This window comes from Astatotilapia calliptera, chromosome 10 (assembly GCF_900246225.1).
Source record: "Astatotilapia calliptera chromosome 10, fAstCal1.2, whole genome shotgun sequence".
Lineage (NCBI taxonomy): Eukaryota > Metazoa > Chordata > Actinopteri > Cichliformes > Cichlidae > Astatotilapia > Astatotilapia calliptera.
The window spans coordinates 16,793,575-16,810,299 of NC_039311.1; the positions used below are offsets into that span (position 1 = coordinate 16,793,575).

Here is a 16,725-nt window from a genome sequence, read left to right on the forward strand (position 1 = left end):
TTAAGACACAATTTCTGTTTACTTGTTTATCAAACTGCGACACTGTCAAAAAGAGAAGCCACATGACAAACGACTGCAAACACGTGACATTTATTTCCAAGATGAAAATCCGTGTTACCAGTGGCTGATGAATCTTATTGATAGCTACTCAGACACATCTCGATGCCAATTTTAATCTAAGCTCTTTGGACGCTTGGCTTGTTTTATCAACACCTGCTTTATCAGTTCATAATCAGGCAGCATTATTCAGTGGAGATTTTCTATATTTATTGTGTGTAGGTGCGCAGTGTGTGATTTCAAGTGGGGGGATGAGTGCATTTGATGCTCGAATGTAACCTGAGAGAGGGCAGCAAAGAGCCATATGTTTGAACAGATTGATTTAACAGTTTCATGCTTTAATCAGAAGCTGTGTTGGATCGACTCAAAGACAAATCTGGTCCCCAGGACAACTGCAGCATCTGTTTGAAGAACACTGCTCTGACACAAGGTGCCTGATTAGCACAGATAAAGTCACCAGTCGCTTAATGAAGCACTTAACAGCATCCTTTGTAGATATTATTACCAATTCCAGTACGAACAAAAGTAACGCTGCACTGAGCATGTGCTGTTGGTCATATGGATTCTTTATTGTCATTTACAAAGATACAAAAGTCAGCTGACTCAGTTGTTTGCTGATCTTTCCTGGGATGTAGATGCTGTGTTGTGTGAATTCATTACTCTCTTACTCTCTCCTGATGTTACTCCAAACTTTTGAACACAGGGAACATGCGCACGTCATCAATGTGTTTAAATATACTCTCATGTGAGTCACTGTCAGTGGTGGGCCAGAAAATAAAAATGACACACGCTGAGGTGTTTCCTGGGTCTCGAGCGTTACATGAATCTGCCGCGTGAGTCATTATGCCGATGTCGACGAGGAAAAGCAGCATCAGTCTCCTTGTCCTCCCACTCTGTCTCTTGGAATGAGGCGAAGCTCTGAGCCGTGCTTCAGAAACACATTCCCTGCAACACAAGGCAGAGCACTATATAAAGATCATGGTTCATAATCAGTGTGCTTTAATAAGGGGTTTTATTGTCACCAAAGCTGCCAACAACATGTCAACTCACCAGCTGGGAGAGAAACTTGACAAAAAAGCATGCAATCTCTGACTCAAAGTCTTGGATTCGATTACAACTTGCACACAGATTCAGTCTTCACACAGACGCTTCGAGCTGGAACGATCACTAAACTGACAGATGAAAAAAATCCTAGTGCCTAATTTTCAGCTCTTCAGTCAGCCTACATAAACCAATTATTAAAAAAAGAAAGAAATGGATGTTAACAAGAGCATGCATTTTAAGCAGTTCTTATTGGCATATGTGCACCTTTGCCATTTTCCAAAAGAAGTGTGATTTTAACCTTAGAAAGCATGTCGGGAAAAAAAAGAACTTGACAGATTGATTTCCACCATCTCAGTCCTGTAAACAGGAGGTGGAGTGGCTGCAGTGGGTGAAAAAAAGCCAATCGGACAGAGGTTTCTGAACTGCTGCTATTCTTGGCAGCACAGCGCATGAGTGTAATTCAGATAAAAAGCTGAATGCCCACCAATGTCCTTCCTCAGCAGAAGAGACCCAATGCATAAGGAGAAGTAGGCCAAACTTCTACAGTTCTGATCACATTCAACATATAATATAAATGTGACAAGATCTCCGAGTATGACCAGTGGTGATGAAGTCCTGCAATTCTTTGTAAAGAGACTGGCTGAATGATTAGTAAGATTTTCAATACTTGCTTATCAAGGTAGCACTGTGACATCTCTGCCCTCCCAAATTCACATCTAACTTGTAAGAGCCAAAACCAATCAACACTATTTTTTTTTTTTAAGTAAATCAAAGACAACCTCATTAAAAACAAATTTCAGCTACCAAACAAATGGAAGATTGTTCAGGTGGCTGCAGTAGACTCAGATCAGTTAGACAGAGAACATTAATATCAGGCTGCACTCTCTTTTGCCTGCAGAGCTGTCTTAATTCTTCCAAGTCATAGATTTAACAAGGTGCAAAAAACATTCCCTAGAAAATTTTGGTCCACCTTGACATGATGCTATCAGACAATTGTTGCAGATTGGTTGGTTCATAACTCTCCCATTCCATCACATCCCAAATATACTCTATTGGATTTAGATTTGGTGACTGATGAGGCCATTTAAGAACAGTCTACTCATTCGAATGTTCAAGAAACCAGCTGAGAGGATTGGAGCTTTGACATGACGTGTTATCCTGTAAAGTGTGCATGTTAGTCCCCATAGGGAAATAGTTCCTCGGCATTTAACCCATTCACCCAGTGAAGCAGTGGGCAGCCACCAGTGCAGCGCCCGGAGAGCAGTGTGTAGGGATGGTACCTTGGTCAGGGGTACCTCAGGGTAGCCGTTCAGTGGAGTTGAACCCCCGACCTTCCGATCATGGGGCCACCACTCTACCTACTGAGCTATCCCTGCCCCCTTCCTGCTGGAAGCAGCCATCAGAAGAACAATACACTGTGCTCATAAAGAGATCAGCAATGCTCAATAAGCAATGCTCAGTTGATACTAACAGCTCCAAAGTGTCCCAGGAAAATATCTCCCCACCAACACCAGCTTGAACCACTGAAAATATGCAGTGTGGATCCATACTTTCATATTTATGATACATTCTTACCCGGCCATCCGAATACTGCAGCAGAAATCAAGACTCACACCAGGCAATGCTTTTCTACATACCTTGGTTGTAACAAACCTTTACTTGAGATACTGTCGACTTCTTATCTGCTCAAAGCAGTCTGGCCATTCTCCTCTGACCTCCGGCATCAACAAAGCATTTTCACCCACACGTGAAATATCAAGTGATACTCAAAGCATTTCTTCTCCCTTTCAGACCATTCTCAGTAATCCCTAGGCTGTGTAGGAAAATCTCAGTAATCAGCAGTTACTGAAATACTCAGATCAGCCCCTTCTGGGACCAACAACCATGCCCCAAAGTCACCTAAATCACTTTTCTTTTCCTGTTCCTGATGTTTGCTCAGCAGTTTGTCTTGATCATGTCTACATCCCTATAAGCACTGAGCTGCTGCCATGTAATTGGTTGATCAGAGATTTGCATTATTGGACAGATAAACAGTTAAACCTAACAAAGTGTCTGTTGGATGTATATTTGATGATGCTGTAGCTAATAAAGTTAAACACTTAATGTGCTCTATATGCAACTATTGTACTCATATTCTAAGGTAGCGCAGATTTGTGATGGGACTCTCATTGTCATGTTAGATTCAGGTGCATAATAGTTTGCAATAACTTGAGAACAAGGCAAGAAAACAGTTAATTTTATTTATTAATATGTAAAAACAGACTTAAATGACCCAAATTTAATTAGAAATGACTGATCACAAAGTGAGCAAGAAAATACAAGGTAATTCTTACTGTATATTCTTGCTCTCTTTCTGGAACCATGCACAGTTACATCCCATTGAGTATTAGCAGAAATACTGGTGGTGACCAGTGGTAGCCCCCAGGCTCCCAGTAGATGCACCTATGGTTTCAATTTCAAAATCCTATCTTGCCTTGTTCTCAAGTTATTGCATTTGCAAGGTTTTCAGAAAACGACCGCTGACCTTCAGGCCAATGTCACTGAGATTTGAACACGTCCGAGATATAAAGCATAATGATTCATACTTTGTTCAAGAACTGTATTAATTGCTTAGGCTATTTATGATTTGACAAAAGCAGTCTGACAAGTGTCAACAAGCTTAAAAGAAAGCCCAGAGGTCATTTGCATATTAATACAACAGATGGAGAACATGTGACCTTAAATCACCTTGAGGATCAAAGTATTTCTAATACTTAAAAAAAGAAAAGAAAAAAGAAAAACATACATAAGAACACAAGAACTCACCTGCAGTCTGAGCCGGGTTGATTCCTATTCCATCTGCAAAGCAAACATTAAAATGAGAATGTAAACACAAAATGCAGAAAATACAAGAAAAAAACTGTTATCCAAAAGACAAGCAAAGAAATAAGAAATAAAATGTATTCAATAACTGCTTCATTTGTAATAACAGTTCACTCAGCAGCACAACTGATAGCAAAGAGATCTATCTGGAACAATGACAGACGAGCCATTTTTCTTTTGATAAATTTAAAACTTATCTTTGAACGTATCATCACTTCAGTCATTTTAACACAAACCTTATCTTTATGTTATCTGTCAACACAATATGTCCCCAAGAAAGTAATCTTCCTGTGATTTAAAATACAATTAAGTTCACTAGTCTAACCCTGTCAGAACAGAGCAGAAGAAAACGACGTTGCCAGCAATCTGCTCTTCGATTGCTGGAGTACAATGAAAAAGCCAACAATTTTTCTCCTAACACCCATCAAGGCAATTTAGTGTCATTTGCTCTGGTAATTTCTAAGAGTGTGGCTATAAGATCAATAACGTGTTGTGTAACTGGAGGAATCCAGCTGAAAATTTAGGCTCAGATTATTTCAGACATCCATCTGTTCGGTATGTGTTCTGCCTTTTAGAAAAGAATCTGTTGACCTAACAACTTATTGCATGCCCGAGAAAGTACTTGCAGAGGTTCAATATTTTACCAGAAAATGTATTTTATTGATACTTTTCATATCTTTTCTTGTCTTTGAGAGTTGGCTGAAATGACAGCAGCACAAACATTTATCCAAGCATGCATTTTACTTGTCCTACTCACACTCTGTGGACAAACTGCTCACTGTCAAAATAAATACAAAGGTAAGTGGCACAGAAACGTGTGCAACTGGTTTGTCATGAATACTTGAACATGAAAAGACATTAAAAATAGCTTAGTGTTGTACTTTTCTCGTTCATCCAGCAAATCTGTTTTCCGGAGTCAGGCTAATGGTTCTGAATTTGAAATCATACTTGTATGTAATTTTAAACTTTTTTCCTGTAGTTATAGAACCATGTTTGTAGCATGACTTCACTGAATTCGAGGAACTGATGTTGGATTTTAATGTGACCTAGTTTTCAAAAAAAAAAAAGTTGAACGTTTTCTTTTCTTTCGTATTCTTCACACGTGGTTGCAGTGCTTTACTGACAGAAAGTGTAGTTGGTTTGTTTGAAAGAACTAACTGTGGAAACTGTTGACAAAGTGTGAAATAAATAAATAAATGAAATAAATGAAATGAAACGTTGTTTCTTAAGGTTGAAACAAGTTTAAACGTTCAAAAAAGATCTAAGAATAAATTAAGAAATAGTTTTCAGTAATCACTACTTGAATTACTAGTATGTTAATATTCAAATAAAATAAAAATGCGGGTGTTTTCTCTATTGGTGCAGGGGTTTATTTGATTGAACAGTTTCTCTGTGTATAATTGTGCAAAAAATAAAATCATTGTTTAAATAAAAAAGGCTGATTTTCATTTCACTTCTAATGACTTCTTGTTTTAATATAATTTATATATTTACTTACCTACTGAATGCTTGCCTATTTTGGTAAACTGAAGTGCTAAAAAAAATAATCACGTTTCACCTAAATATGGAAGTAAAAATAAAAAATTTTAATTGCACTAATTTACAACTTTGAACTCTATTTCTGTTTTATACACACACTAATTAGATGAATCCCCTCTAAGGTGAAGCTTTAGACTGATTTACTTTATACAGATCACACAAAGGGTCTTAACACAAACTGGGAGAAGCTATGCAAAACTTCTGCTAGTGGAGGATGCAGGATTCAGTGTTACTGAGTCCTGATGGCCTAAAACTGATATGCTTTAAAAGTACCAAGTAAAACGAAGATTAATTTAGCAATGAAAACCTCAGAAAGTGGACTTAAATTCAACCTTTTTTATAAGGTGCTCGTGAAATTACAGACACCTCCCATTTACTGTCATAAGAAATACAGTCGGTGAAAAACTATTACAACAATGCAAAGTTTAGGAAATATTTTATACGGATCTGTCTTGGCTTAAAAATAGTCAAAATACTGACAGAACATTGTTTTTATTTATTGAATATATCTCAAATTATTTTTACTTAAACACTCAGCTACTTTATTAGTTACTCCTTACTGGTACCAGGTTGACGTTCAGTTTTATTTGCTGTGTTCTCCTGTTTTAAGCAAGAAGATTTATACACTGCTGTCACAAAAGGGAGGGTGTGATCAGCAACAATTACTCTGGTAAGCTGTGGCATTTAAACAATTTAAAGGGCCCAAAGCGTGCCAAGAAATTATGCCCCACACCATCACCACCACTAGCCTGAACCTTTGATATGAGGCAGGAAGCATCAGTAATGTTTATACCAACTGCTGACTGCATCAATTTAACATTGCAGCAGAAATCCAAAATTGGAAGATCAGGTGTCATTCGTCCGTACAATTTTGTTGAGCTTGTGTGAACTGCTCAGCTTTTTTTTTTTCCACAGCTGGTAGGAGTAACACCCAGTGTTGTCTTCTGCTCCTCTTAAGGATCAACTTGTCACACTTTCAGAGATGCTCTTCTGCACATCTTGGTTCTAACTAGAGATGGACCGATCCGATATTACGTATCGGTATCGGTCCGATACTGACCTAAATTACTGGATCGGATATCGGAGAAAAATAAAAAAATGTAATCCGATCCATTAAATATCACGAAAGCACCTCACAAAACTTGCAAAACGCCGTAACTCACCTCAGAACGTTAGCACGTCGGAGCAGTATGCATCACGTGATAGAGCGGCTGTGGCATGCGGGACCTGTCGGTGGTCTGGATAGCATTTGGAGCTTCGCTAGCAACCCGGCATTTCATCTCCGACAAAGTTATCCCGAGAGAAGTAAAGCAAGTGTGTAAGTCCATCTCTGAATGTTTGTAAAGCATTCCTGCGTTAAGCTTAACAAGCGACTGCCTACTTCAATCATGAAACTGCTTAACGATCAGCTGATCGGCTTTTCTGTCGCGAGTCCGTGTCTCTAGTTTGCTTTTGGCCCACTTTGCACCAGAAAGAGGAAACCAGCGGCTGAACAACAGAAGCACGTTTAAGCTTGATCAGCTGTTGTTAGAATTTATTTAATATTACTTTCTACTCGAGGATCTTTTTCTACGTAGCTGACGGCTGGTAACTGTGCAGGGGCGGATCTAGCAAAGTTTAGCCAGGGGGGCCGATAGGGCATTAACTGGGAAAAGGGGGCACAAAGACATACTTTTCTTTCTTATTCTCATTTAAAATGTCAAGCTTTTAATAAATAATTATCTGACACCCAAAGTTTTAATTTGATGTAAAATGAATAGAAGTCAATTACTGTATATAGTAACTATTAAGTCTAATATATACCCTAGTAAGCTATAGTACTTTTTCCTTTGGGAAGGTACCATCTGTGCAGTCTGCAATTTTGTTGAAGAAAGATGTTGAATCTATTTAATATTTCTTGAAAAATAATTGATTTCTGTGCATTTTTTTTCACACTGCATCAAATTAAGGTTGATTACGTCGATTAAGCATCATGAGGTGGAGCGTGAGGGGTGGTTCCCTATTTTTTATTTATTTATTTTTGTTGTTGCTGGGAGTTGGAACCCTATTAGTTAGGTTGCTTAATATTTATGCTAAGTACTCTTTAAAATACCAGAATAGGGAGGATGGTGTAGGTTTAAGTTTATTAGATTGATCAGTATTGCTGAACTATGAAATTTTTTTTTTTGCATACAGGTATAACAGAATAGCTTTAGTGTAGTTGTTGTTTTAAACTTGAGTATGAACTTATACAAAATGCAGCAAGATATTTAAAAAACAGTTTTGTTGATTAAAAAACACTATATCGGATTCATATCGGTATCGGCAGATATCCAAATTTATGATATCGGTATCGGACATAAAAAAGTGGTATCGTGCCATCTCTAGTTCTAACAAGAGATTATTTGAGTTACTTTTGGTTTCCTATCAGCTAGTAGAAATCTTTTTCACCCAGAGACACCCCGCACCCAAATTCTGATCCTTATTTTGAACTTCAGCAGGTCCAGTCTTGACCATGACCACATGTCTAAATGTATGTTTGATGAGATATTCCCATTACATTATGTTTGCTTGCTTTTGGTGATCAATATATCATTATATGTGACTTGACAGTACTTCAAGCATCAGCTTATTTCCAGACCCGCTGTGTAGTTCAAAGACCACAGCAAGCACGCCTTCACTTGGATGCATCTTCCACACATCCTTCCAGCTTTTTGTTGACTTCAAACCTGCCTGTCAAAACACTTGGCTTGTAAAAGCACGAGACTCTCTGTAACCATAAAATGGTTCCTAATAACTTGAGTTCACTTGGAACATCAAATAAATAAATAAATAAATAAAATTCTGTGTACTCACCATTTGTTATTATTGCACTGGTTGCTGACGGCACTTTAAACTGGAAGAGAAATTGAAGCAGATACCAATGTTAACATTAAAAGTGAATTTCTCAACAGAAGTTAGCATTTGACATTTCAGCAGCACTAATCCATTCTAGTTAAATAATCAGGGACATGTTGCTCCCATATTTCACTTGGCCTGAAGACAAAGTGTGAAACTAAAACTACCATGAAAGACAGCTTCATCTACTGAGTCAGCGTGCTGCCGTTCTCTGACTTTATTGGGTAACAATTTCAAAATAGAAGCGAGAGCTACTACACGATGTCTTCACTACCATAGTGAGTAAAACAAGCAAAAATGAAAAACTCTTTTGTTTTTGTCCTTTGTCTCCCAACTTTCACGCTTGTCAGACACACAAGTGTTTTGCGGTTTCACACAAAAATGCACCTGAGCACACGCACACATTCAAATAAACACTTTAGAGAGGGCCTGTGGGAAAGATAGCCACGCTTGAATTTCTGGATGAAAATCACTCAGCACGGTTACAATACATGTCCTACTTCAGTGTTCGGCAGAAGAGGATGTGGGCTGGTGGGGATTTGCTGCAAACGGGTGGAGGAAGCAGTCTGTCTCCAGGGAGATAAGGTTAGCAAAGTGCTGCTCACCAAACTACTGGCTTGTGTAGCACAAGCAGCACACATGAAACAGTTTGATCAGAGACAAATGGGAGGTGATGAGCTTTGTTTTTGTGGCAGAAAGAAAAAAAAAAAACTCCTAAAGGATTAAATATAGCATATAAATGAGTTTGAACCACCCGCCTGGTTGGTTGGTTTATGATAAAATATTTAACATTATATCTGAAAGAAAATAAAATCATTTTATTCTGCCAGTTGAACCATAATAAAGAAAATGTAAAATATAAAGCTACTAACACAAAAGCAAAATCTGTGTTGATGAATAAATAAATGTAAGTGAACAAGGCAGCAATATGAAGCCACTCCAGGAAACTACTCCCATGGCTAAGTAATTCAAAGGCTAACTTTTGTGGGAAATCAATGGTGAAATCTTTGTCGTTCTACTTAACCATAACTGTATTCTCCTCACAGTCAATTAACTTCTAGCAGCACGTATGTTCATTGCATGCAAATTTGGGGATCACAATGTGAAAATTATGTTTCATTAGTTTCCTGGTTTGTAACAGAATAAGATTAATACCCTGTCAACACACTGAAAAGGAGCACATCTGCAGCCGCAGCTTTACTCATTCATTAGGATGATTTAAGCCGCAGTACTGCTGCGTGTTTATGCACAGAAAAGGGAAGAAAATACACTTCAAAGGCTAAAGAGAGGCTTTCGGTGACAGCAGACGGCTCTATTGATTAAAATATAAGTGAACCCGTTGTGTCAGACTGAAAAACGTGGCTGAAAAACACATCCAGTGCCTGAAACACTTACTGCAACAAGACTTCATTTTAGTCTATTAAAAGGTACAATTGTTTATACTAGAATTTTGTAACTATAAATAGATAAATGTTGAATAAATGTTGCAAGGGTATGTCACAGTCAAAACCATCAAATATAAAACTGTTTTTAAATTAGCTGACATATATTTTCACATGTACCATAGATCTGTATTAAGCTGAACAGCATTACTGCGCAATGCAATTATTCCACCGTAGTCTTGCACAAAGAACAAGGAGAAACAGCTTACCTCCTCAGCTGCAAACTTCAAAACCGCTGTGAATGGTGTGCTCTCTGGGACACTTAGTCTGCAACAGAGATATTAAATGGGATTTTAAAAATGCTCTAAAATAACATTTTTATTTTATAAAATGCCTACTATTTTACAGTCTTGTGAAGAAGGTTTACACAGATCTATTAGAGGTGGGAATCACCATACATCCCACGATACGATATTATCACAATACTTAACGCACGATACAATATTATTGCAATTTTTAAAAATATTTTGCGATATTCAGATTCTGTACATAAAGGTAAACTTTGATATTAGATAAAATGAATATTGATAAAGTCTCCCACTCAGTCTTTCTCTCATTTCAGTCAGTTATATTGGTGACAAACTGAACGGTTTGTATTACAGTCTAGTCCAACTTAACTGAATGCAACCATCTGGTACAACTATAGCTATTCTGAACTAAGCAATTTATGAAAACTATGCAGGCCCTTCAGCAACTGAAGAATTTGAAATTAAATTAAAACAAAATATAATTTTACATTAAATAAAAAAGTTTTAAACTTAATTAAAATAAAACATGTCTTAAATTAAAATAAGTAAACTGTCATGTTTATTGCTGCCAAAAAAAAAGTTAAAACACATTTGGACAGTGAAGGAATGTCAGGATTCTTGCTCAGAAAAAGGATCAACATGCTCTGAAGTCAGAGCACAAAAACCTTTTTTGTAACAAAATATCGATTTCTGCTGTCCCTGTCCGGTTGTTCAGTCTGACGTCACTAGCCGTGTCTGGGTCTAAACTCCGTTGCAGGTCCATATATCAAATGATCACTATGGCATTACTGAGAGTTGAAAAACTGTCTAAAGTCTTTCATCTTTAATAAAATGATCAGCGTTCTGCTCTACCAGGTGTAACAATTGAGTTTAACACCCAGGCATCCATGAAAACGGAATTTATGACATTTAACGGAGTTAGAAGTTAGCAGGGAGTTAGCTCGCTAGCTTCTATCTAAATACAATATAGCATGTCCTGACTGCGGGGTTTTGGAAACAAATTCAAACGTACAGCTCTGTTATCACTTCCAGCATAAATGAAGACAGAAAACTAAACAGCAGTGACGTTTGTAGGGTTACTGAAGTTGGGCTAGCTGGTATATAATGATGTGCTACGTGACTGCTAGCGACACAGCTATGTTAGCATAATATAAACAAGCTAACTGTTTTTCCACTCGATAAAAGTTAGCGTGAGTGTTCTCGGTGGTCAGGAACAAATGTAATCGCATGGCAGGATGCTGTAAAAGGACCAAACTTCAGCCAGGAGAACAACTGAGATAATCCATCCACAATACGAGGTTAGTCATTCATATACTGCTGCATGGGCTGGGCTGTAGTTACATCCTAAGGTTTTAAAAACTGAGCTTAAATAAATGATTAGCGGTAATAAAAGCAGAGGGAGGTCAACAGTGATCACTGACTGTTTTAGGAGCTTTTTGAGATCAAATAGAAGAAAATACATAACATTAAACATGTTAACAACACAAAAGCCATATTAAACGCAGACTACTTTAGACCCGGAAGTAGGATTCGTCGCGTCATCACTGAACAACCGGGTATCGATACATTATTAGCAAACAAAATATCATGATACTACACAGTATCGATTTTTTCCCCCACCCCTAAGATCTATGTAGTCTTGTGAAGAACTAACTACATCCTTACTGCTAGCATAGGAATTAAGAGGGTAAAGAGCAACCAAGTGCTACAAATCAAAACTTATCAAATGTGAGCAGCTCTATAAAAGCACAAGGTGTGTGCTACCACAATCTTCCCAGGAGTGGACATCCCCACAAACTCAGACCATGCGAAGCTCAGAGAACTTGCCAAAAATATAAGAGCAACATCTAAGACTCTACAGGCCTAAACTAACATGTTAAATGTTAACATTCCTGACAATATGGTGGAAAAAATACAAAACGAGTACACAAAAAGTAACTGACTTGGGTTGCCAGGACAGAGGCTCTTCTCTCTAGAAAGAGCATGGCAGCGAAGGTTTGCAAAGCGGTATCTGAACATACCACAAACCTTCTGGAACAATGTCCTTTAGTTAAGACCAAAGTGGAGATGTTGCCCATAATGCACAGCACCACGTTAGGCAAAAACCAAACACAGCATTTCAGCACAAACACCTCATACCAACTGAGTACAGAGGTGGTTTGCAGACACTGGACCTGGACACCTTGCAGTCATTGAACCAACCGTATTTTGTAAAACTAGTTTGTAAAAATATTCTAGACTCAATTGTGAGGCCAATTGTCTGACATCTAAAGCTCGGCTCAACTTGGGTCATGCATCAGGAGAATGATCCCAAGAACAGCAGCAAATCTACAACACAAAGGCTAAAAAGAAAAGAATACACGAGTTGCACTGGCCCAGTTAAAGTTCACACCTCAACATACTGGCCAGGGCTGGTCCTTAAGGGTGCATAAACAGTTACACATACAACACTGTCAGATGGATGCTTCTCAAATGAATTCTGCAGAGCAGTGCTCAGTGGGGACCAGAGATCTCCCAAGGGCAACCCAAAAACCACCAGACTCTTTAAACAGATGTGAGAGTTTTTTTTTAAATAAATAAAAAATATTAAAAAAAAAAAAAATCAAGGCCAGAAATGCAATTGCCAAGTAAGGTGATGCAGTGGAGATGAGCTCTAGGAGGGTGAAAATCAATTGATGTACTCAGCACTGCAGTAAAAAGAGAAAGAAGCTAAGCTTAAGCTGAATCTTCAGCCTATTTGTGAGAGTGAAAACCTGGGAGATTATAAAGATGACCTTGTGTTAACTGAGAGCCAGTGGTAACCTTTTTTGAATGTCTGACAGGGCTAATGCGATACCTCATTATCATCACCATCCCTCTGCTCAAGCCATAACATTATTAGCTCCAGCAAGGTTTTCTCTGACCTCATTAAAGAAAAGACGCTCTGTCAACATGTTAAAGTAACAACAGTCTCCAGTATTTTACATCTAATTATTTGAACCTACTCATTTGAACCTTTGTTGGAAATTATGACCATGCATTATGTGACAAAAATACCATGAAAACAAAACACTCTGCAACTGCATCTTGTTTACACCTCAATTCTACAAAGGGCACATCTCTTGAAAACCTTGTGTGAAACCTTAAAATAAGACATTTGGGATTTTTTTTTATTCTTAGCCTCACTATTTGTATATTTTTTCACTAGATTGACCATCAAAGAAAATTCAACTTATATATTAATCAACTTTTTGCAGCTTAATACTAGGGTTTAGCTGGGTTTCCAACCAGAAAGGACAATCTTTAATTGACATAAATTCTAATCTTGCTTTCAAACTTTGCTTTGTAATAATATAGTTAAAATATAGGGATGTCATTTGGTGCTGCTTAAAAAATGATTGTCATAGAACATGATTTTAAGATTTAAGATGTTTGGATTGTATATGTTTTTTAAGAAGTTAGCACACATTGTTTTGCTACTAACGTCAAATTAGTCCATAAAAGGTCAAAAGCTCAACAATTTAAGTGCTTTGAGACAATGTGATAGCAGGAATGTTACGCCCATACACACAAAACCAGATGACATAATCCAGTATGTAAAAGACAAAGCCATTATACTTTTTGTTAATCTAAAAGGGAGAAAACAGTGAGACATCATTTATGTAAGGTGGCACACACTGCTTAAATTAACTACATGTTGACCAATCATGGCTTACATTTTAGTTACTTTTAGTTTTAGTTAAATAAAGAAAATGTAAAATTTTTTATTCATGTAGAAAAAAATGGTTTTATTTAGGGGTTAAAGTGAGATTCGACAGGGGGAGTGCAGCATGGGGATAAGAATGACTTAGAATTAAGTCACATAATGATTTGTTTGTGAGCTCCAGTAGATTTTTCTTTGTGTATACACTTTGATCAAATGACCTGTGCTGCTACTCTATGTTCTGCTCTAGTTATATGGCTGATTGCTAACTCCTAGACACAAAGCTAATAGGTAATAGGTAAAATCCAGCAAGTGAATCCCCTTAAATATGAATTGATGTTTGCTACCCTTGATGTAACATAGTAACAGTACTCAGGAAGCAACCAGCCCAACACATTGCATCATTCTAAATTCTATCTCAATATTGCACAATAATCAGTTTACCCTGCACTAAACTGCCTGGTATTTTATGCAACCTTTGAATAACATAAATTTAATACACTTTTTTAGTTTTGCAAGCTATTTCATGAAAGCATTGATTCAGAAAAACATTATTTATATCTTCAATATCTCATTTCAAAAATTATTAGAAATAAATTACATGTAAGATTTAAATTTCCAGTCTATAAAATTTCCCCTGTTAAGCGGTGCTTACCTTTAAAAATAAAATGTTCTAATTTAAAAATAATCTAATTACCAGTACTCATTAGATCAAGGTGCTACAAAGCTATTCAGCTCCACTTTATTCCCTTGTTTCATTCATGGGAATACATTCATAATAAGCTATTTAATAATCTATTTAAATAAGACCTGAACAAGATTTTTTCTGGTCTTTTAGTGTTCATTCTACCACTTTATATTGCACTAAAAAAAAAACCCAAACAAACAAAGATGACACAAATCAGCTGCAGAAATGGCAAAAATGGATTCAACTATGATTTCTGCATAAAATCCATGAAGGATTTCAGGTAATTTGTCAGAAACCTGAAGTTCAAGCAGAAATGGAAATGGATCTGTTTAATATGCCAAAGTGTTGCTCAAACAGAAGAACCAGAGTATTAGAAAAAAATATTGAAAACCTAGATTTGAATACTTTGTTCAAGAATACCACTTAAAATGTTAAACTCTGTATCAAAAGCTATTGAATATTCAACAATATCATCAAATTATGAAACTTATACTAATAATACTATAAAAAAATAGATTCACTAAACTTACTTTTTCTAGATTAAAAAAAGACTTTCTCATACTCTGAATTAGCATTCTATTTTTTTTAAACATGCCTGTGCTTGACTATGACAAAGACTTGGATTATAAAAAGCACACTGTGCCTTTAAGCAATGCAAAGTCAAACACCACAGCCATAACAGTCTGTCTGAGGGCTTAATGTTAAAAGGTCTGCTTTACATTTACCCTTGGCTGCTATGATTCCTGTTTCTGCTCGTCCTGTCCATGTTCTGATGTCTTTTTATCCTGCATATAGCAGGGACATCAATGCCATTTTAAAATGTGGGGCCCCAAACAGCCAACTTTTATTCAGTCTTTATTCATTCAGATCATTTTTAAAACTATAGACTCATTGTAAATACTGGAAAACCAGAAACCTTTCTGTCATTTAATCATTTATCTATTACTTTACTACTTTGATGTAGTACGAATGGCGGTCATTAATAGGAAACGCTGTAAAACTTATAGAAATACAGTTAAAAGTTTAAAATCAATTTAATAATATTTTTATGACTCTGGCTGTTTGTCAGGATTCACATATATTATACAAATTACTTTAATGAGTGCCATTTCCATTGATCACGACGTAAAGATGGTCAGGTTAATTCATAACAGACCTCATAAAATGCTGTGAAGCCACACTACAGAAAACGGAAGCCGACTGTGATTACAGTGTCAGCATCGGCACTAGCAGATGTTCACTCATTGCCCACGTGTTACGTTGCTTAATAAAAAACTACAAACACAAAATATCTGCAGTAGCCGTGAAATGTTAACTAAACGTTAAATAAAGTCGAAAATGTAGCTGGCTGACATATTAAAGCGGTGACTGCTGAGTTGTCAGTGTACTCACACTTTGTATGGTAGCCGGGGGTCCGACGTCAGGGTGATTTTAAACGTTACTTTAGACCTAATGAAGAACACACCATTACTGTTGTTAACAGACGGATACACGTGAATGCATGTGAAATATGTCCATGTCAAAATTTCACGAAAGTCCAAAAACTCACATCTTTATGGGCGAGGCGACTCCGCTTGATATCTGTTTATACAAACCCGGAAGTCAGAAGGACCCTCACGTACACGTCATCCATCTGGTGCCAAGTTTGAGAAGTAAATGTACCTATTTTAAAGTTTAATAGTTAGGTAAGTTTTTTTTCATAAATGACTAAATTTTTTCAGTTAAATTGCGTATTATTATTAAAACATAATCCATTTTATGTCCTATTAACGGACAGGCATTCATAGCAAATAGCTAACCTTTACCGTAAAGGCTGTAAACAAGACGCAGTTACTTCTGTGAGGCGCACTGACATCTTTCAGCACTGTTGTTCAACTCAATCCAGGTTCTTGACGTTAAACAAACATAACCCTCATTCAGATTGGAAATTTTCTACTTGACATGATGTTGTTGGGAAGAATTTAAGAATTAAAAAGAAAATTATTAAATCCAGATTTCCTTCACGTTTGTTTTAATGGCAGCCAGTAGAACCTACAGGTAGCTCAGTGTTCTGACTGATGCTGTGTATCTATATTGCAGTATGTTGTATATTTTCAGTCACTGTAAGACAGGATGATGAGACACCAGCCTAAGCCCAACCTGGACACAGATAAATCGACACCAACCACCAGGAACATGCCAGTGGTGCTTCTTTCTGTGAAAATAGATAGGGGGAGATATAGTAGATAGAGAGTTAATCAATAGACCTTTAATTTTAATTAGTTTGTTGCATGTATATAATTTAAC

At 37.0% G+C, this 16,725-nt stretch overlaps 1 protein-coding gene across 1 annotated transcript; it reads right to left on the reverse strand.

The window, feature by feature from the left end:
- ufm1 (ubiquitin-fold modifier 1) lies at nucleotides 1–16,074 on the reverse strand. Its single transcript, XM_026182536.1, has 6 exons — nucleotides 15,989–16,074; nucleotides 15,832–15,888; nucleotides 10,031–10,088; nucleotides 8,338–8,377; nucleotides 3,907–3,939; nucleotides 1–1,002 (listed from the first exon to the last, which is right to left on the reverse strand). Coding segments are annotated over exons 1-6 (264 nt in total). The 5' UTR covers nucleotides 15,991–16,074; the 3' UTR covers nucleotides 1–928.
- Between the last annotated feature and the right edge of the window lie 651 nt (nucleotides 16,075–16,725).